The 22,699-nt window shown below is 41.6% G+C and overlaps 1 protein-coding gene across 1 annotated transcript in view; it reads right to left on the bottom strand.

The window, feature by feature from the left end:
* Positions 1–8,214, bottom strand: part of STOX1 (storkhead box 1) — a 76,017-nt gene extending 67,803 nt beyond the window's left edge. The window contains exon 1 of the mRNA XM_065919871.1: positions 7,872–8,214. Coding sequence (XP_065775943.1) covers positions 7,872–8,181 — 310 coding nt within the window. The 5' untranslated portion in view covers positions 8,182–8,214. The remainder of the gene's footprint in view (positions 1–7,871) is intronic.
* Between the last annotated feature and the right edge of the window lie 14,485 nt (positions 8,215–22,699).

Below are 22,699 nucleotides of genomic sequence, written 5' to 3'. Positions count from 1 at the left end.
GTTTCTGCCATTTCCCAAACCTTGGAATGAACCAAAGGCCTGGCAGATCTCACGGGGAGAGTGAGTGAAAGGGCACTGGCTGGTGAAAATTACCAGAGTCTTTACAGGAACCCTGGAAGAACTGGTGATGAATAGAGAGGAAGGTAAGAAACTCAAGGTAAGAAACCCAAACAATACCAGCCACATCAGAGGCTTGATTCATTCCATTTCCTGTCTGCAAAATGAGCAGAGTTATTTCAGGTTACTACTAAACAGAAAAAAAAGGATAATCAAGCTATAAAAGACTGGATACCAAGGTCTGTTTGGGAGAAAGAAGAGATGGAACAGAGCCATTTGTTTTGATGACTGGCTAAATAATCTGTCTGCAACACAGGAAACCATGTTTCGATTCCTGGGTTGGAAAGATCCCCTGAAGAAGGGAATACTCCAGTATTCTGATCTGGTGAGTTCCATGGATAGAGCCTGGCCACAGGTCCCAAAGAGCTGGACACAACTGAGCGACGAACACTTAATGATCTTGTCATAGCCATTAATTTCTCTGTGGTCATGATGTTCTAAAAGAGAAAAAGGCAGGACTTAAAAACACCCATTAATGAGGTTTCATTTCTAATAATGATGGACAAGATACTATTAGACCAACCCTCTTGCAAAAAACCACCATAAACTTTGGACAAAATATAAAAACTTTAACCTGAAAGTACTGAAAAGCAACCAAAATCAGTAGAAACTGGAAGGGCAGTCCTCTCAGAAGGAAATGGCAATACATAAGTTTCTCATTTTTTATGGCCCTTCACCTAAAGGCAAGCTACATTAGGAGCCAGGCCAGGAGACTGAAACTATGGTAGAAACCCAAAAGCCGATCTTACTGGATTAAAGAATCTAAGGGCACTTTGGAGCAGCTGCAACAGCAAGAAAGTGATGCCGAAAAGGATTGAGCCATGGAGGTGGAACCCCAAATTCTAAATATAAACTCATGACTGAACTATGAACTATGCATGCAGAGGGCACAAGCAGCCTATCTTAAGAGATTTCAACCTGCCACTTACTGCAGGGGAGACAGAGTTCAGAGATTTGAGCACAGCCAAATTAATTGCTTGATAAACAAACAAACTCTACTGAGGAAAATAATAATCCAGAGTCTCTACAACATATGACTCATAATGTCAGAGATATAATCCATAATGTCAGAGATACAATCTATGTCTAGACAATACAAACATAATGAGCCATTCCAAAGAAAAGGCAACCAATGAGACTGATCCTGAGACGACTGAGATGGCAGAATTACGAGGAATTTTTTTTTTTTTTTTTTGGTGGCCCATATGAAGATACAAGGATTTTTAAAGAAGCTTGTATATCTATTCTGAAAGATTTTTAAAAAAGAAAGAAAACATACTTGTAATGAATAGGTTAGAAATCTCATCAGAGAAACAAATTATTTAAAAAAAAAAAATAATCAAATGAGGAATTCCCTGGTGGTCCAGTGGTTAAAGACCTGGCTCTCTCACTGCCAAGGACATATGTTCACTCCCTGGACTGGTGATCTGAGATCCCACAAGTCTCACAATGCAACCAAAAAATAAATAATCAAATAATAAAACAATTTCCCATCCATTATTTAAAAAAAAATAACCAAATGGGATCTACCCAAAAATAAAAATACGTCTACACATAAACTTGCATAGAAATGTTGATAGCATTCTTCACAGTGGCCAAAAAAAAAAAAAAAAAAAAGTGGAACCAACTCAAATAACCATCCACTGATGAGTAGATAAGCAAAATGTGGTATATCCATACAGTGGAATATTATTCAGCCATAAAAATGAAGTGCATAAGATATAACACGAAGGAACCTTGAAAACATTATGCTAAGTAAAATGTACTAGACACAAAAGACCATATATTGTGTGGATTCCATTTATATGAAATGTCCAGAATAGGCAAATTCATAAAGGTAGAAGGTAGATTACTGGTTGGCAGAGGCTTGGGCAAGGGAAGAATGGGGAGAAATTGCTAGTGGGTACAGAGTTTCTTTGGAGGTGATGAAAATGTTCTAGAATTAGATAATGGAAATGATTGTACAATTGTAAATATACTAAAACCTACTGAATTGTACACCTTAAAATGGTTAATTTTATGTTAGGGGAATTATATCTCAACTTCTTTTAAAGTAAGGTAAAACATTATGTGAAATGGGTAATGAATATGAAACTCTGTAGTACCTCTGCAACTTTTCTGTAAATCAAAAATTTTTCCAAAATAAAAAGTTTATTTTAAAGTAATTCTATTTACAATAGAATCCAAAATTGTTTTCAGGGACATAAATTAACAAAAGATATTTAGAACTTAAACACTTAGAAGTACAAATCACTGCCAAGACAAATTAAGACCACTCAGAGATATACCATGTTCATAAATTGTTAAGATGTCAATTCTCCCCAAATAAGGGTGACCAAGCATCCCAGTCTGCCTGGGATAGAGGGGGTTCCCAAGATGCAGACTATCATTTCTAAAACCAGAGCAGTTTGAGGAAAGCCAGGATTAATTTCTCATCTAACTTCAAATTAATCTATTGTTTCAATACAATCCCAATTAAAATTCCAGGTGTATTTTTTTTTAAAGACATTGACAAACTGATTCTAAAATTTATGTGTAAGAACAAAGAACCTAGAGTAGTCAAAACAATTTTGAGGAAGAACAAAGTTGGAGGACTCACAACATCTGATTTCAAGTCTTACTATAAAGTACAATAAACATAGTATTGGTGAAAGGACAGACTCTAGATGAATGGAAATAGCCCCTTACATATATACTCAATTTTGATTTTCCAGAAAGTTGCAAATGGAATTCAATGAGAAAGGCTAGTCTTTTCAACAAATTGTCATGAACAACTGGACTCCCATATGCAAAAAGAAAAAAAAAAAAACCTTCAAACTACACCTCATACCGTTCGGGTGCTGTGCTGTGCTTAGTCGCTCAGTTGTGTCTGACTCTTTGTGACCCCAAGGACTGCAGCCCTCTAGGTTCCTCTGTCCACGGGGATTTTCCAGGCAAGGCTACTGGAAGGGGTTGCCATGGCCTCCTCCAGGGGATCTTCCCAACCCAGGGATCAAACCCAAGTCTCCTGCATCGCAGGTGGATTCTTTACCAACTGAGCCACTAAGGAACTCACATAAATAAAATGGCTCACAGACCTGAATGTAAAACCATAAAACTATAAAACTTCTAGTAGAAAACACTGGAGAAAATCTTTGGGGAATATAAAATGAGTGTAAAATGGTACAACCACTTTGGGAAAAGGTGCCATAAAACTAAACATAACCTACTTAAGGAGTCAGCAATTCCTCTCCTAAGTAAGGACCCAGAAGAAATAAAAGCATTAAAAAAGTGTACAGAAATATTCATAAAAGCTTTTCATATTAGCCATAAACTGGAAACATCCCATAAGTCCATCTAAGGATAAATGAATAAACCGTGATATATTGACATTAGTAAAATGGATTTCTACTGAGCAATAAAAAGGAACAAATTAATAATGCAACAGAGATAAATCTCAGAAACATTGGGCTGAATGAAGAATTCTCACACAAAAGAGTACATAGTCTATGATTTCACTTATGTGAAGTGCTTGAACCAGCAAACTTAATTTATGGTTTACACAGAAAAGTGTATTTCTGAGGGTGGGGGCAGAGCTGACTGGGAAGGGGCAGAGGGAACTTTCTAGGGTAATGGTAATTTTTCAAGCTCTGTTGGAAATTTGGGTCACACTCATGTATATTATATGAAAAGTGCAAATAAATAAATAAATAAAAATAATAAAAAATAAAAAGAAAGAAAAAAAAATAAAAAGAAAAAAAGTGCATGAAATGCTACGTTTATGATTTGGGGATTTCACTAAGTGTTAATTTCATCTAAAAATTCCATTAGCTACTGAACCACAAGAGGCCCTACTGCCAGTTCACGACAGGACTCCAGAAACAAGGAAGAAGAGGAGTTGGATCATCCCCTTTCCTCACCATCTCTCCCAACCTGCCCCCCCACCATCCCCAAAATCAGATAAAGTAAGTCAGAACATTTCTGATGTTTGCCCAACTCTTGTACCATCAGGGCCTACGTGTCCTTGAACTATCCCCCCAAATAAGATCCCAGAGCAGAGTTTGAAATTTACACCCAGCATAAATTACTGGCTGGACTCTACTCAGAAGGAGCACTTGTCATTTTACCTTGAGAACTCTGTGCTCAGAGATGTGTCAAGGAGCAGGTAAGAGAGACAGGAGGAGAGGTGGGAAAATCCTGCCATCACCTCCCCTTCACCACCCTGACAGCCTGGTCTTTAGTACCCTTCAAAGCACACACCAGGGTACTCTTGTCCAGCTGAATCAGAGACTTGCAAGAATCAGGTCTTGCAGTGCCCACATCTGTCACTGTGGGATGCAGAAGACTGTGTGTGAACCAGCCAGCTTCCAGAACACAGGCTCCCACTCAGCTCTCCCCTCTTGAACTAAATATGAAGTACACAGGCTGACTTCATTCTCTCCTTGAACAACAACAACAACAAAAAACTAGAACAGTACCTAGCATAAGAATACATTAATGAAGCAAGTATTTTGAAAAAGTCACAGCTTAAAGGATCTCAGTTTCTGGGATTGAACCCTGGCCACAGCAGTGAAAGCCCAGAATCCTAACCACTGTGGATCACCAAGGAGCTCCGCACAGGCATTCTTATTATCATTCTCATTCAATGAAAAAGATGAAAGGCCACACTGGGTGTGAAAGACTTGGGATACCTCAACTATAAATTTCGGAAAGCAAACTGGTTTGGCCAAGTGGCCTCCGCTCCCTTACCCCAGGAGGCCATCATTAACCTTTCAACTCCCCAGTGGGTGTGGTCCTCGAGTAAGAACTGATTCATCCAAACAAACACAGGTGTCCCCCAACCTCTACCACCTGCAGTTTTGGGAAGCTTCCAGAGCTCAACCCATCAGTTGTTAAGGTCATTTGCTAATTTTTTTAAAAAAGAACAAAAAACACTTGAGGACTAGAGCACAAAAGAAGAGTTAGAGCCTGGTTACCCTGCTAAAGACCCTTCAGCCTCTTAGGGAAATACTGTCAGCCTGGAAACTATTTTTCTCACCAGAGTAAAGCTGGGGTAGAGAAAGTGAATAGGGAAAGAAGATGCACAAAACAAGGAAGAAACAAACTCCTACAGGCCTTAAATTCAAATCTGTCCCTGGGGTTCAGGCCACTCCTGTCTGCTTGGCCACAGCAATCCTTCCTCAGATCTTACAAGGCCACCATGACCCCAGGTTTGGAAGCCTAGGAGAAGGACCCATGGAGCACAGTGGGTTTATAAAACTGAGGGCCATTCCTCCTTTCCTCCCTGCATTTTGTCTGAGCTGGTCAGCACCACTTCCTAAGCCCAAATGCTATTACATAGGAGTTGTTGTTTAGTTGCTAACTCATGTCCAATTCTTTGTGACCTCATGGACAGTAGCCCGCCAGGCTCCTGTGTCCATGGGACTCCTGCTCCCATGGACCCAGGGATTAAACCCATGTCGCCTGCATTGGTAGGCAGATTCTTTACCGCTAAGCCACCAGGGAACCCCTTATCTAGGAATACATGAGCCTCAAAAAACAAAACAACAATGAAAAATCTATACCAAAAAGACCAAACTGATCTGACCAAATTGATTCTTTGTGTCTTTTTCTAACATTTTGCTCTTTCCCACAAGGTACTGAGAGTGGAGTGAAAACCTGCATCAGTTCTCAGCTGCTCTTCCTTGCCTTCCTGGAAGCTCATTTTAGCTTCTGGAAGCCAGACCCACCAGACTTGTGAAAGCAAGTGGACTGAAATTTCCAGTGTCTTTGAGAGAAATCCACTCCCCCTCCTCTCACCACCTTCTGGGACTCTTGAGGTAGCCCAAGAGCTGCCCTGATGCCTCCTCTCCTGCAATCTGACCCAAGCACCTCCAAATTAGACTAGTAATTAGCGAATACATTTAAAACAAACCTCTCTCCCCATGTGTATCCACTGACCAGCATCAAATAAGATCTTCCCTATTTTGTTCCTCAAAATATCCCAGTAGGTGGTTTTGTACAAATTATGTTCAAATTCTTATCAATATTCTGTTAAAAAACCTCAAAACTATTCCTTCCGAGCCCCCCATTAGGGGAGATGACCCAGAGTAAAGACCACTGTGCTGCACACTCCATAGAATACAGTGTCCATCATATCCTGAACTGTGCAATGAGGCAGCACTGTCTAGTGGGTGGAGAATTAAGAGTACCTGGTGATATGTTCACTTTGTCCAATGCATCTTTCAGATGGCAGCAAACAGGTCAATCCAGGAACTGGCATTCACCGCAGCTGGCTACACCTCAGGTAGCAGCATCACAGCTGCCTCTGGCTTAGCACAAGCCCTCTCTATTTCACCCTCAGGTCCAGACCCCAACTCCATCCATTCCCTCTCTCAATATGCTGTGCGATCACCCTTTGAAAGGGGGAAGGGGGAACCAGAGAATGCAGCCACTAATTCAAACCAGAAAAACCGAGGTCACAGGACTGAAAAGAGCTTTTCATCCAGCCTGTCTGAAAGACCCCTTCCCTTCTGAGAATTTCAGGTTGGCTACTTGGTTCACCGCTATCAAAGTCAGAAACGTATTTTCTTCACTCATTCCTGCAAGTAAAAGGAGATGAAATGTGTGTATGTGGCTTTGCAAATAAGTTCTTTAGGGAAGAAAAGTGGGGGTGGGTAGAGGTACCACACAGAATTGGATGCATGGAGGTGAGAAGCCAAAGTTCAACCTCACTGGCCTAGGATGTAGAGACATCACCTCTGAGCAGATGATACACAACATCAAGTACCTCATGCTATCCTGCTCCCTTACACCTGGGGACTAAAACAAATATATTTTATTTGCTGCTCCTTGTTCTCCTCCTCCTCAGAGGATGATTTATGGGCTGAAACAGAGAGGGGTTCTTTGGTAGGAGTCAAAATTGAGGGCTGGAACAACTGGTGACTTGTCAGTAGCACACCATCAAATGGTACTCACAGCCCCATATAAATGCAGACAGAACCAGGCTGTTTACAGGGAGCTGACACCCACATGAGTTTAGTGGGTAACAGAGACCACTCAGTGATACGGTAGCTTATGTTCTTAATGAGAAGCTATTTTACACAAGCAAAAAGCTGCTGTCTCCTAACAAATGGACTCTGAAAAGACTGGAAAGGAGGAATTCTCCCTATCTAGCTAATGGGGTGGGATGTATCCAGAATGCCATTTGTCATTTCTTTTTCCCTAGTAGTTAACGACCCCAAACCCTCCACTAGGCTCTGTTCCAAGACCACCACACCACCCAGTAGAGCAGGGCATGAAAACCACAGCCTGTTGTCCGCTCCAAGCGTGTAATTTGAAACAAATCAAACAAAACATCAGCCAGTTGACAATCGGTAGATTCTGGCCAGCTCCTGGTGCACATTTCCTAAGCACTCCCACCCACGAAGCCGGGGCTGAGGCCGCGGTCTCCTGACCGCACAGCTCTGGCTCCCCCGGCCCTAAACCTCTCTCCCTAAAACATCACTTTTCCAGCCTGAAAGTTCCGTCGATCAGGAACCTGTGCACTTCACTGCCTCAAAGAGTTGAGGAATGGAGACACCCTAAAGGCGGCCCAGGGCAGCGTCCAGTCATGTCTTGTTGAAGGTGGAAGCTCTCGTGTCCCAGCAAGAAGGAACGTCTCAGGACAGTCCTTCCCCAGCCACTCTGTCTGCGCTCCCAAACCCGCACCCTCCACCGCCAGTTCCCGCCCCAAAGGCCCGGGCTCGGTCCCGCAGGTCGCGCCGGACGCTCTCCCCTCCGGGCCCCGCACTCACCCACCGCCAGGATGCGAAAGCCCCGCGGCGGGCGCAGGGCCCGGCGACACCAGGCGTCGCGCAGCACCTGCAGGCTGGCGGGCGGCGCGTGCACCAGCAGCACCCCGCGCCGCAGCCAGCCCTGGAAGGCCAGCCGCGAGGCGGCGCGCGCCAGCCGCGAGTTCCAGAAGCAGCGCGCGTTGGCTCTTCGGAAGGCGCGGAACACGGCGCGCCCGCCAGGCTCCTCCGCACCCTCCGCCTCCTCCTGCGCCTCCAGCCTGCACAGCACCAACGCCAAGGAACCTGGCGCCAGTTGCACGGGCCGGGCCATGCTGCCTCGGCGGCCGGGGCCCGCAGCTTCGGTGCGCTGGTGCCCGCGGTCTGCGGGAGGGATCAGCTTACTGAGCGCGGCGCCGGCTGCCTGGGGAACCGGCCTCCAGGGGGCGGGGTCGACTTGCGCGCCGGGCAGGGGGTGGGGCGGGACGTGCAGCCTGGGGACCGCCACTGCTCTCTCCCGAGAGGCGGCCAGTAGGGGCTTCCAAGTGCTGAATTCCCAGGTCGTTCTCCACACCCCAACCCAATCCCCCAACTCCCACCCCGGGGGACTCCCCACTTCCCTGCTTTCCGGCAACCCGGAGCTCCTCTTCCTCCACGGGCCGTCACTGGGACTTTACCCGACCGCTGGGCGGGGGGCGGCCGCAGCTCCCGAGGAACCGCGCTGCCTCCAACTGCGGCGCGAGCGGCAGGCCACTGTTCTGCAGAGCCCGGAGGACTAGGACGGCCGGCCGCCTTGGCCCTGGCTTTGGGATCGCCCCCAAGAAGACGCCACGAGGCGTGGACTCCCTCGGGTCAGGAGTTAGGTCTCCATCTGCTTCTAATCAGTTTGCGTAAGTTACTCTGCCTCTGCGACCTCCGTTTACTCTGTAGTAAAATGAGGAGTTGGGACTCGAGTCTACGAACCTTGTGCGTGACTTTCTGAGGTTCTAGTGTCTGGTCCCGCTCCTGGGTTATCCCATTCACGTGAAGTGTTAAGGGACATGCAATGATCCAGAGGCTGCATCTCGATCGGCTGGCGAGGCGCTGTGGTGAAATCCGTGGGATTCAGGCCTCGGTTGGGATGGGGATTCAGACAGGAATCCCCAAGAGTGTTCGGAAAGAAACTTGTGATCGATCTGTCACAGCAGACTCGCAGCATGGGGGACGGTTCAGATGCTGAGGGGAGAAAAGGCTGGAATCCTGACTGTTGCAGTAGGTGAGAGCTCCTGGGGGTAAGAAGAGAAAGGAATGGAAGGGCAGTATATGACCAGCACTTTAAGAGGGAGCAGAGGGGCTTGAGGAGACTTGGGAGTCAGCCCAGATTCCCACTCCCTCAGCTTATCAGTTATCAGTAACAACCACAATAATTTGGGATAATCTTCACCTTGCTCCTACTGAGTCGTTATCACAGTAAATGATAGGGGATGTTGTTAATAGCTAGAGCTAGCATATATTGAACACTGTATGCTGGAGGCCTTAATTTCACAACTCCATGTTAACTTCTCTTAGTATCTGTCCCTCTCTCTGTTTTTAACAGATAAGGTAACTGAAGCTAGGTTGGATTCAGAAGCACTTCCTGGTCATACAGACAGTAAGAAATGGAGTCAGACAACTTCCAAGTCAGGGCTCCCTATGACAAATTAAGTCTGACGCAATTTTCAGTTTAAATAAGCGGGCAAACCTGAGACAACCATCTCATATTTCATTTCTGACTGAGATGGATAGATGGATAAATACAGCAGAGAGCCCAAATGAACTAAATGTCTGTCTGTATAGCCAAGCTCCTCCTCTCTGTCGTGAGAGATGACATTACTGTGTTCCCCAACCTGGGGAACTATGACTTTGATCTTTATATCTAGCATCTATGACAGTGTCTATGATATCTCTCTATTTCTAGTATCTGTGACATGATAATGATAATTTCCGTTTACACTCAGCTCACTCTACCTAGAACTGTATTGAGAATGTGACATGTGTAATTTTATTCTCAGAATTAACCATCTGAAAGGGGGTAATATTATTGAGGCCCTTCTTCCCTCCAGAACAAATAACTGCCAACAATGTATTTCACTTTTCCCCTCTCCTGTTTCCAGATGATCTCTCTCTTGCCCACCTTATCAGGCCTGAAATTCCTGCTGGTACAATCCCACCTTAGAAAGACTATGTCTCCAGAGTCTCAAAGCACATTCATTGTGTCTCCCATTTTTACTTTTCGTGAAGATTTAGATCATCCAATTTGTTAATGTCTGCAAAAATACAGAGGCATTTCATGGGACAGGACCTTAGGATCAGTAAAGAGTTTTGGGGCTTCAGGACCATTTGAAAGCTTGAGATGGCTTATCCTAGAGAGAAGGGAACAGGAAGCTAGTGCCTTTGACTGAACTGAGGGAGTGGCGCTATGGGGGCACCCTACATGGAGGGACGCTTGCGGATACTTGTAGACACGACACTCTAAGGCATCAGCCTTGAGAACCACAGTGACAGGCTGTCTGAGGCAATGCGGTCAAGACCATTGCTGGGGCCTCTCTGAACAAACTTGGTGGTGAGTGCAAGTGGCACTGACATCAGTACTGTGTGTCACGGGTGCTGAGGTAACTGAATGAGCACCCCAGGAGAAATATCAAGCCCTGTTTTCCTCGTTTTCTGGGTATCACGTAAACCCCCAGGGTTTTTAGTGTGTGACAGTTTCAAGGAGTAGACTTCCCGAAACTTGGCCAAGACATGGCCAACTCTGGCAAATGGAACTTGTGAGCTTATTTGGTTTAGAAAACTGAAGGGTAACAGATTCATTCTTGCTACACTGTAATTGCTAGAAAAGATGAACTGGGTCATTTGATGCTCATACCTGCCTGGTGTCTGTCCTGTCTTAGGACAGATGATCCAGTTCAATAATCCTGATTCAGTGCTCTTCACACCCTGATTCCAGCCTGTCCTCCATTTCCATCCTTGCCTTCTTCCTCCAATTCACACCAAGGATCTTATGCTGCAGCTACTCAAAATAACACACCTTCCCAAATAAGCTTCCACATCTTTGCTCACCCTATTTCCTCTGCCTAGAAGGCCTCTCCCCTTTCCATCAGGTGGTATACTACAAAGGCCAGCTCATAAAACCTGTGACACATCCAGGAAAATTAAATCTGTACTTAGAGCTTTGTTAACCCTCTTATAATACCTATGTGTTAAAAGTTGTAATATTTACTTACCTGTCTCGTTAGGCAACTTGAGATTCTTGGAGGGCCAGACTTCTGCCTGATTCATCTCTGTGACCCATCATATAGCCCAGTACCTGGGCCATAGATTTGTTCCATCTGAATCAAATCTAATTTAACTAGTGCTTGATCCAGGATAACCCTGTTTTTCTTGCTTTCTTGCTAGCCTGGTGTCACCACCATACACAGAAGCATTCTGTTTTGAGGGTGAATCACAGGAAGACCTTGGTGTCCAACAATCAATGCCGAGGTCAAAGCCTCAAGGAACATGCACCCAGGTCCCACACATCCAGGCATCTGCAGTTCAGTTGTTTCTCTGGAGTCATTTTATGACACACGTTATACTCAGTATTAACTACCTCAAAATTTTTTGCACACTAAAATTCATCAAGTTGAAGTTCCTTCCCCTTAACTCAGAAAATCAAGCCTTGACACTTTAGGCTGATTTAGAGAGCATTTGATATCTGGGTTCAATTTATTATGACCATTTCTGCTTCTACAGCACATTTCTTTCCTTTATCAGAGGAAAAAATAAAAGCCATAGACACTTTTGTTTCTATTTCCCAAACGGAAATGTGAGGTTTTCCCAAGCAACTGTGATGACTCAAGGACAGAAGAAAGGAAGTGGGAGCAGGGGAAGGACATTTAATGCCATTTCTTTTTAAAGAAAAAACATTACCTTTATTCTAGCTGTTTTATTTAGGCAAGACTCTGGGCCACAGTAGCTTTTGTCTGTAAACTGAGAGTAAGAACACTTGACTGACCTGAGAGATTTCTTGGAGTCCCTTGCAGCTTCACAATTCTACAGCTCCACCTTCATTCCCAACAGTAGAAACCCTAATGCATTTTTCAGTAATCATTGAGCCTAATGAGGTTCCAAGAGATGAAAAAGAGCCTGAGGGTCAGATATCCCCAAGTTGATTCATATTTGCCTTTAAACATTTATTTTTAAAATTGTTTTTATTTATGTGCTTTTGGCTGCTTTGGGTCTTTGTTCCTGCGCAGGCTTTTCTGTGGTTGTGGAGAGCAGGATCTATTCTCTGGTTGTGGTGGCTTCTCTTGTGGAGCATGGGCTCCAGGGTGTGTAGGCTCAGCGGTTGTGGCTCCCAGACTCTAGAGCAGAGGATAAAGTGTTGTGGTGCTCAGGTGTGGGGTATTCCTGGATCAGGGATCAAACCCATGTCTCTTGCATTGGCAGGTGGATTCTTTATCACTTAGCCACCAGGGAAGCCTGCCTTTAAACATTTCACTTCTTTATCTTCTCAATGGCAAGAGGTCAAAAAAAGAAATAAACATGGGAGAAAAAAGATCCTTAGCTTGGAACACTAAGAGGCTAAGAATACCAGAAACTCCATAATTCTGATGTGAGAAATGATTTAAAAAAACAGCAACAACTACTATTAAAAACTATTTAACCTTATTAAAATGGTAAGGAAAATTTTGCCCAAGTCTATCGCCAAATCTAGACAGCAAAGATAGTTATGGAGCAAAGAAGCTTGGGATTTTTGCCGAGGAGCAGAGTAAGGAAGTCAGTGGATAGAAAAGCACTGATAGGAGACATCAAGGATGGGGAATCCTTGCTAAACCTCGCGGATTTATACACTGGGGTGGGGGATGCAGAACTTGATCAGTTAAAGGATTTGTGCTAACCTGATTTAGCAATATTCTTGGGCAGAGCAGGCAGAAGATTAAGATGAGGCCCAATTTGGGGCCTAGTCAAAAAGAGGACTCAGAAAAGAAACAACAAAAACCTACTGTATAGCACAGAGAACTTATTCAGTATCTTGTAGTACCTATAATGGGAAAGAATCTGGAGAAAAATATATTTATGGATGTACAACTGAATTACTCTGCTATATACCTGAAACTAACCCAACATTATCAGTCAACTATACTTCAATAAAAATTAAAAAAAATACTATAAATAAATAAAAATTTAACAACAGGGCTTATAAAGAACTGACTGTGTACTTTGGTCAAGAAACATCTTTGTCGGAAGCCAGTACAAAACTTTCCATCACTCTGCCCCTCCCTACTTCATTAAAGGAATTAATATCCATAAAGCATTTAAAACACCCCATAATCCTACTTTTGTTTGGGGAGGGGACAACTGAAATAATTATCATTATGTTAACAAAAATTGTTTGTAGACAGATCACAATTTTTCTTTCTATGAGCTTCTCTATACTTTCAAAAAATTCTACAATTAAAAAGAGGCCCCAGTAATTTTTGAGTTAAAGGAAGTAAAGGCAGCCGGCTCCCCTGCACTGGGTCCATTAAAACCAGTAAGTTTTCTAACCAAAACGAGCCGACTCCATCACTCCATGTCCCCATTAAACTTGGGGTCAGAGGACAGGTTTCAGACCTGGAAAATATTACTTCTGGAAAGAAAGCTGGAACAGCAATCTGTCAAAAAGGCATAGCAACTAAGTGCCCCGCAGCCAAAGCCAGTCAGCAAAATTCCTATTACTTGAAACACGGAAAATCAGATTAACTATTTCCCTGACACCAAAAAATAAAGTATGGAGGCCTAAGGCAAGATGCCAAATTCAGTTTCAGGCATTTAATTTATTTTTTAATTTTTTTTAGTTTCAGGCATTTTAAAGGAGCCTACCTGTGTGTGCACTCAGTCATATCTGACTCTCTGTGGCCCCATGGATTGTAGCCCGCCAGGCTCCTCTGTCCATGAAAATTTCCAGGTAAGAATACTGGAACAGGTTGCCATTTCCTTCTCCAGGGGAATCTTCCCAACCCTGGGATCAAACCAATGTCTCCTGCTTGGCAGGTAGATTCTTTACCACTGTGCCACCTGGGTATCCCACTATTTACAGGCAGATCTGATAAAAAATGAGTTGTCCTCACTCCAGGTGCCCAGATTTCAAACGAACTGTTTCCAGTGAGGCCCCTGCCTTCCAGCTACAAGTCTCTCTTCTCTGCTTTCTTATGGGGAAGAAGGATGCTAACTTCCCTCACACTGAAATCTCATGGATTGTGAAACAAAGTGTTGCTTTCCCTGTTCTGACAGTCTGTCTACCTGTTACCAGTTGTTTAGGCAGGAGTCCAGGATTATCTTTTATTCATCTATGTATCCTCTAGAATGCCCCCACATCCCTGCTCAAAAGCAAGGAAACAGATCCCTGAACAAGATGATAAAGAACAAAAGTGTGGTACCAGAGAACTAGTTCAAGTTGGTACCAAACAACCCTGCTTTAGGCCTAGATGTAACTCACTGACCACTCTATTCTACAGAGGAACTGAAACATGCAGCTTTATAGAAGAATCTATAATAAAAGAACAAATGCTTACTGAGCCTGCTGAATTCCAGGCACTGCCTTGGGTAATAAATAGGATACAATCATAAAGGATGCATTTCCCTTATTTCAAGTAGTTTACAATCTAATGTTTTCATTTTCATGACAAGAAAAACAAAGCAGGGGAGGACTTCCCTGGCAGTCCAATGGTTCAGACTCTATGCTCCCAGTGCAGAGGGCAGGGATTCGATCCCATCCCACACACCACGTGGCAAGCCCTCCCCCGCTAAAATAAAAAAAAAAGACTTAAGACACATGCCAACCAAAGCAAGAAAGTGTGGGCCTTATTTGGGTTACTGAACACTTTGAACAAATTGAATGTGAAACATGAGATACAAACACTGTCTGGATATTTGATATGAAGAACAAAGGGACAAATGAAGGGACACGTGGATTTATGAAGAAACAAATATGCTCTTAAAATATCTTCACCTTTAAATATGTATGTCAATTTGTTGAATAAGTTGGTGATTGTCTTTTCTGCTCTTCAGTAAAAATTACTACTAACCCTCAGTCATCACCTCTAACAACAAAGTACATATAGGTAGCTGAGTGCTTGTAAAATATAGTTGCCAGTAAGACCAAAAAAAATTAATATTTTAAAGTAGATTTGTTTCCCTTAAGTAAACTAATTTCCATTCCACATACATAAAATAACATTGCTTGACTTGACTTCTTCTCCTGTGATGGAATCAGGAAATCTAACAGTATAGCTAAAAGGAATTTTTTTCATCTGTTCTGTCAAAATACTTCATAATCTGAGGGAGGACCACAGAAGTTAAAGAGTTGCACAGGGTCCATAGCTAGTTAGTGTTTGAGCCAAGAGAGAAAGTGAGAGAGATATTCGACACTCAAGTCTGGAGCAGAGATGGGCAAACTATGGATGGTGGGTCATATTTAGCCTACTGCTTGTTTTAGTATGGCCTGCAAGCTAAGACTGATACTTACATTTTTAAATAGTTGAAGGAAAAAAAAAAAAGAATAATATTTCTTGATGGGAAAATTAAATGAAATTCAAATTTATGGCCATTACGTTTTTTTAAACTAAATTTTACTGGAGCATAGTTGACTTACAATGTTGGGTTGTCCATTATGTTTTACTGGAACACCAGCACACTCTTTCATTTATGCATTCTCTATGGCTGCTTTTGTCAGCAGAGTTAAGTGGTTGCAACAAACTATATGGTCTGCAAGACCTAAAATATTTCCTCTCCGGCCCTTTACAGAAGACTGCAGAATCCTGGTTTAGAGCTCTATTCATGTCAAGATTGCTTCACAGAACAGGGCCAGATATATGGAAAGTATTCTTACTGCACAAATGGTAGGCCTCCTGGTTCAACCCAGTTGCTCTGCATGTTGGATGCTGCTGGAAGAGGGGAGAATTGGTAGCTGCCCCTGCTTGTCCTCCGGCTGACATGCTGAGCTGAGGTGGGGGGTTTAGTTTCTGTTCTCACTGCCCATTTAATCAGGAGCCTCTCAGCTAACCCTGTCAACAGGGAGACCAATTAGTGCCAATTTCTATGTGAAAGGCATTTCCTTAAGGCAGAACTGAGATCTCCACCTCATTTCACACAAACAATTCAAGGTCACAGGGTTAACCTGGTTAGAGTCAAACCAAAGCTTAAAAAGTGAAAGGCAGCCTTTCTTACAAAGCCCTAGAGCTCTCTAGACTTCTTAGGGAAAAGTGTCCAAGAATTTACCTCATTTACCACAAGGGGACCTAACACTACAGGGGTAAACAGCCAAAAGGCCCTGCAAATTTAATATCCCTCCACAAGATTACTCTCAGATTTCCCACAGATGTTTATGGCAAAACTTTATTAGAGCCATGTGTAGTGATCAGCTTCCTTGGAATTCAAGAGCATTAGGTTTTCCACTTGACCAACCTCCAAGGGCCAGTGAGTTTTCAAAATGCATTTCTTACAAGTGAAAATATATTTATAGGCAACTTTGTTTTGTACTAGATTGCCTAAAACTCTACTGTAAATAAATTTTTATGTGCACATTGTAATATTTTAATAAGATGAGCAGAGCTTACTTCTTAAAACCTTTTGATGGATCACTTCAATAAAAAAAACCTTGTTTCTGGAGACTGCATAGTTATTCGAAAGAATTCCTAATTTTCAAAAAGTGATGTGCTATTCACATAATATAAATTGTTCTAAATAAATCAAGATTGTTTGTTTTAAAATGAACAATTCAGTGGCAATCACTGCATTTACAATGTCATGGTTTCTTATGTCAATGCTGCCTTTTATATTTATAGTATTTACAATACTATTATATTAATATTTTGACTGTTAAGAGGGCACAAACACCCATACTGTCCATGTTCCTCAAATGAATTTGACACCAAGAACTGCTTTTCAAACTGTCCCTCTTGGACATTCAAATTGCCAGATGGTGAAGAGAGGTAAATCACACTAGAGGATGAGAAAAAGAAAAGTTCTTTTAAACTGATTACAACCACTCAGAAAGATTTACTGTTTTCTAGGATTTGATCCCTGGGTCGGGAAGATCCCCTGGAGAAGGGAATGGCAACCGACCCCAGTATTCTCGCCTGGAGAATTCCATGGACAGAGGAGCCTGGTGAGCTACAGTCCATGGGGTCGCAAAGAGTAGGACACGACTGAGCGACTAACATACACACACACGCTAGGTTGCAGGTATTTCTTTGGGGACATTAATATCTCCCAATAGTCCTCCAAACCACATACTTTTTTTTTTTTTAAAGAATGCCTCTATTATTTCTGAAAAATGACATACCTCATAATTAAAATTTTAAAGTACAAAAAGAAAAACATTAACTTGAAATTTTAGCATCCAGAAATGATCATCTTTAACAACAGGGCGAACACTGTTTTAGGTAAATATAGACAGAAACAAGTTTAGAAAAATGGAATCATACTATATATCACATTTTAAATTAAAAATATTAGTATCAAGAAGATGGAATAGACAAACTTTTCTGTCTTCTTCTCATTTCATAATAACTATTAGACCTTGGGGGATATCTTCAACCCCCACGTTAATCACATTATCTATATTAGTTATAACAGTAGGAAAGTTGTTAAAAAGATTAAATCCTATGAGTTCTCATCACAAGGAAAAAATCTTTTTCTTTTTGTATCTATGAGATGAAGACTGTTAACTGAAATTATTGAGATGGGACTTCCCTGGCGAGCCAGTAGTTGAGACTGCTTCCACTGCAGAGGACATGGGTTCAGTCAGGAGACTAAGATCCTACAAGCCACACAGTACAGTCAACAATTTTAAATTAATAAAAATAATTTTGGTAATCATTGCACAATACATGTAAGTCATTATGCAGTACACCTTAAACACAGTGGTGTATGCCATGTTAATAGAACTGGGGGCAAATTTTTAAATATATATATTAACAGGAAAAAAACTCAATGGATGACCCAGCAATTCTACTCCCAGGTATATACCCAAGATAAATAAAAAACTTTTTACATCAATGTTCATGGTAGCATTATTCATAATAGCCAGACTAACTGGTTCTATTTTGAAAGCATTAGCTGAAAGGTTAAAAACTCACTTCCTAGAAACATTTCCAACAGCCAGGTGAATGCCTCCTGAACTTGCAAAGCTGGTAAAAACCATGTGATTAAATAACAGATGGATTTGGGAAACGGCAGAAGTGCAGCCCAAGGCTAGTGTACTTGATTTATACCTAAGGAAGAATGGTCCAAAATGGGTTTTAATTAAATATTTATGTTATAGCCAGAAACAGCAAGTGGTCTTTGTGTAGTTAGGGACTGGCTTTCAGAAGGTCTAAGAAAGAAAATGAATGAACATTAAATATTTATATGTTGGAAGTAGATTCTGTTCTTTCCCTGCCTGAAGATAAAAAGGCTAAAGATAACCAGTGAGCTGCATTTGGAAATACTAAGAGGCTAGGTTCAATTTAAGTGAATATGAGGGTTTTACTGAGGCCAGATAATGTGAAATACTAAACCTTTTATTTATCTGGGGACCACAAAGGAATAACTTTCCATTGTTTTTGGTTGAATTTTTTTAACTTTTAGAATGGGAAAAATAACAATTTCTTTGTAGAAGCATAGACTACTAACTGGGACTTCCCTGGTGGCTCAGACAGTGAAGAATCTGCATGCAATGCAGGAAACCGGAGTTTGATCCCTGGGTGAGGAAGATTCCCTGGAGAAGAGAATGGCTTACCCATTTCAGTATTCTTGCCTGGAGAATTCCATGGACAGAGGAACCTGGCGGGCTACAGTCCATAGGGTCACAAAGAGTTGTACACGACTGAACGACTAACACTTTCACAGGCTAATAACTGCTGTATCAATTTTTCAAACCCTTATATGACCCTTGCAAAGGAGAAATCTATCCTAGCAAACTAAACCCAAGCCAAGTTTGTTTTTGGTTTATCTTGAATCTGAAAGTTTAGAATGATCATGAACCACACAGCATGCAAATTCCTCATATTTTGTCTCTTTAGATGTGATGAAGTTTTGATCAATGTTGTAATAACCTCTATATAATGGCTTCCTAAAGTGTTATTTAAAATTGTGATCTGCTCTGTATGCTTCATTTGCCTGAATTGCTACAGCAACAGCCAAGTATCAACTGTTGTTGGATCAAAGGTAAAAACTTGCACCTGATAAATAGCCCCAGAGAATTTTTAGAGCAAAGGCTATGAACACAAATAAATGCTAATTTTAAAAGAAATGTTTGAAAAACTTCAATTCTGAAGTTAAATTAATCCAAATCTGAGAATCTAAAACAAACTTCATATAAAGATGTACCATCTTAATCACATGTTAACAATAATGAAACTGCAGTATTGCACTAAAGGAGAAAAATTAAAGTGATTACATGGCATTCTTTGATGTTAGGTCCAGGGCACATGGGTTCTAAAACTGGTGAACTGGAATGCCATCTACACTCAAGACACTGTAAAACAATGCCAAGATCCAAATATTTAAAAGGTGATTGAAATACCTAGACTACAAAATATTTTAAAGTTTAAATAACTTAGTAAAACATAGATGTTTTTAAATTACTTAAGTTCTCCTGATTTATACACTTTACATGCACAAAATCTCTTCATACATCATTTCACAACAACTTAGCATCTCTTTAAAATCATTGGTTTTGCTTCTGATCTTGAGTTTACTTTTAAAGCAAGAGTACTGCTGGAGCAATGCTGAAAGCCTGGCATAGCAAAAAATATGTGGATCACAGTTTTTACCTCCAGAGGCTTGTTTCCTAAGGTGACCTTTATCTGCAGACTACTAGGGGTCCCAGGCAACAAAGAGCTAAACATGATCAAGTTCTGAAACACAAAAATTAACTGTGGAGCTGAAGGCTGAGCTTTAGAAGGGTTTTTTTCATTTCAAATCCAGCTTTACCTTGGATTTAATTCCACTCAATTTGAAATTAGGATGGTTCACACTAACAAAATAAATACATGAAAATGCTTAAATATTTTTTATTAATAAAACCATTAGGTAGGTTGTCCGTAAATACAGAGTGAATGCAAATGCCACCACCCTCACAAAACTCATCTTCAATTGAAATCTGTGTAGATGTTTCCTGGCTTCCACTTCGTTTCCTGAACCTGGGGCCCCCGCTCTGAATCCTGCCCCTGTGGTTGGTTGGGATCCTGACAGTCTGTAAAATCTCTTCAGGGCTGGATGAACAAGCTCTGTCTTCATGAGCTTGACACTGGTTGAGGTCTAATTCTAACTCATCAGTTTCCCCTGGAACTAAGATTATAATCTGCCTGATTTTCAGTAACACTAACACAGCCTAAAAGATTATCATCTTTTCACCCTCTTTATTCTTTCTACCTACCAGACAGACCTTTGGACAATTAAGTCAGTCATTCCACATTAGTTAGATTACGTTCAGTATTTGATAGCTCTAAAAGGAATTACAGTCACGTCAGCTTGAGGATGAGAAGTGGAAAAGAAAAAAGTAAATTGATGAAGACTAATGTAAAGACTAATGTAATGATAAAGACTAAAAGTAAAATGATAAAGATTAAAAAAAAAAAAATTCAGTTGTGTAAGCAACTGTGACCATTCCCATAAACTGTTTTTCAAAGTAGCTTCTCAAAGTGATTACCCTGCAGGTTACCAGACCTGTATCCACTCATTCAACAAATATTTCATCAAGCTTCACTGCTAGGGGAGTTCAAAAGAACTGATAGGCAAGTTCAGAAACTGCTGAACTCTTCACTCACCCCAGCAAAATCCCAGTGCTTTCCCTGATCATCTCACCATCCGCCCAAAATGGTGTATTTCCCTGATCTCAAGTCAGATGACACATCAACTGTCAGCCCAGCTGGAATCCCATGCACACAGGCTGCTTGAAAAAAGCAGCCTCATATGGACAGAGTCTGGTGGGCTAAGGTCCATAGGGTCGAAGAGTCAGACACAACTGAGCGATTTAGCACCCATGCACATAGCTCATACACCCATGGCGGATTCATGTCAATGTATGGCAAAACCGATACAATATTGTAAAGTAAATAAATAAATCAATCTGAAAAAAAAACAAAAAAAACCAAACATTTCAGTATCTACTATATCCAATGTAGATAATTTACCTCTACAAAAAGACCAAAATGCTTGGAGATAACTCCACAACAACTGCTGCTTTTCTTGGAGTTTTAAAAATCATGTATCGGTAGAAAAAACTGCTGTGTATACTTTGGGTTAGAGGTTTTCCAAGCATGCTAACCTAGAAAAGCAGCAGCACTAACCCAGGGAACTTGTTAGAAATGCAAATTCTTGAGCCCTACCCAACTGTCTCCATCAGAAATTCTGGGGATGGGACCCAGCCATCTATTTTTAACAAGAATCCCAGGTGATTCTGATACCAGTTTTAGAACTACTGCCTTAGTTTAGGCTCAGTGATCACATTCAGATTCCATCCTTAATAGGACTAAACAAAGAGGTGACTCAATGACTTAAGTAGTACCTTATTCCTAGTACCCAACATAATATGTCCTCTCTACAACAGGAAAACCCAAGTGTATTAATTTATGGTCAAAAGTATTTTCAGACTTAACCTTCATTTATGTACAAGCCTGAGGCTTGTTGTAAAACTAGTGAGCACCGGGGAATTTCCTGGCAGGCTGGTGGTTAGGACTCGGTGTTCCCACTACAGGGGAAGCCCGGGCTCAATGTCCGGCTGGGGAAGTAAGATCCCACAAGCTGTGGCCAAAACAAAACAAAACCAAAAAACCCAGAACTAGTGAACACTGAAAGCAGGCCAATTTTACCCATAAGGTGAAATAAGTAAGTTAACAGTGTGTCTTAGACTGCTTTACACTTTGTCTTGATACATTAATAATTATTCTTGGCACTCTGCTGTTCTCTCAAAAGGTTCCCAGTTTAGGGTCTAAGTCTCACCTATTCTTAGTGATAGAAGGTTAATAAAACATAAAGGCAGTAAAATGTGTTAATGATACCTAAAAAGTTCTCATCATTCCAGTAAGCTTCAGTAGACAAAAACAATTTATAAAGATATTCTTAGATATTAGTTTTTATTAACTTCCAAAAGTCCAAATACAAAACTACAGTGGAACAAATTTCTTTCCTAGAACCCACAGACACAGCAACTGCAGTGCAAGTTACACTGGGAAGTTTGCTGCCCACTACATGTCCTAGGGAGGGGCCTTTTTGGTGCCTCTAGTTACTATGCTCACTTCAATCTTTTGCCTAAAATCAAGACTTACTTTTTGTACTTACTCTGACTTCACATCACTGGGAACAAACCTACATGGCTTCTACCAATGAAAACAACTTCAGGCTATCTCAGACCCACAAAAAGATTCATTCAATGCCATCCCAGCGTTAACTTGTGGATTTGCAAAGGTCTGATGTGGTAAGAGTATGCAGGGCTAGAAGGGCCATATAGGAGGAAGCAGGAACCAGTGCCCCTTCTACACTATTAATATGACTAGCAGAATGTTCTGAAAGCCCTTCAGTATTATGTCAAACCCTATAGTTTCCACAGTAATATTTCTGACGAATTCTAGTCACCACTTACAGATCTAAACAGCTAAGAAAATTCAGGCTCTTACCCTCTCAAGGGTCAATTATCGAGAGAGAACTCACTAAGATTAGCCTGGTCTCTTCCAACCACTGAAGATATAGCTTTTCTGTTGGAATTGTCAGCTATTCTATTTAGGTACCTAAACAAAATGTCTTTATTATTTGCTATGTACAATTAACATCATGTTTCCAAAATTCTTTAATGCCTTGTGAGAACAGATATCCACAGGTAAATTCCC

Source organism: Muntiacus reevesi, chromosome 2 (assembly GCF_963930625.1).
Source record: "Muntiacus reevesi chromosome 2, mMunRee1.1, whole genome shotgun sequence".
Classification (NCBI taxonomy): domain Eukaryota; kingdom Metazoa; phylum Chordata; class Mammalia; order Artiodactyla; family Cervidae; genus Muntiacus; species Muntiacus reevesi.
The sequence above is the reverse complement of the archived record's forward strand: the minus strand, read 5'-3'. Positions and strand labels throughout refer to the sequence as shown.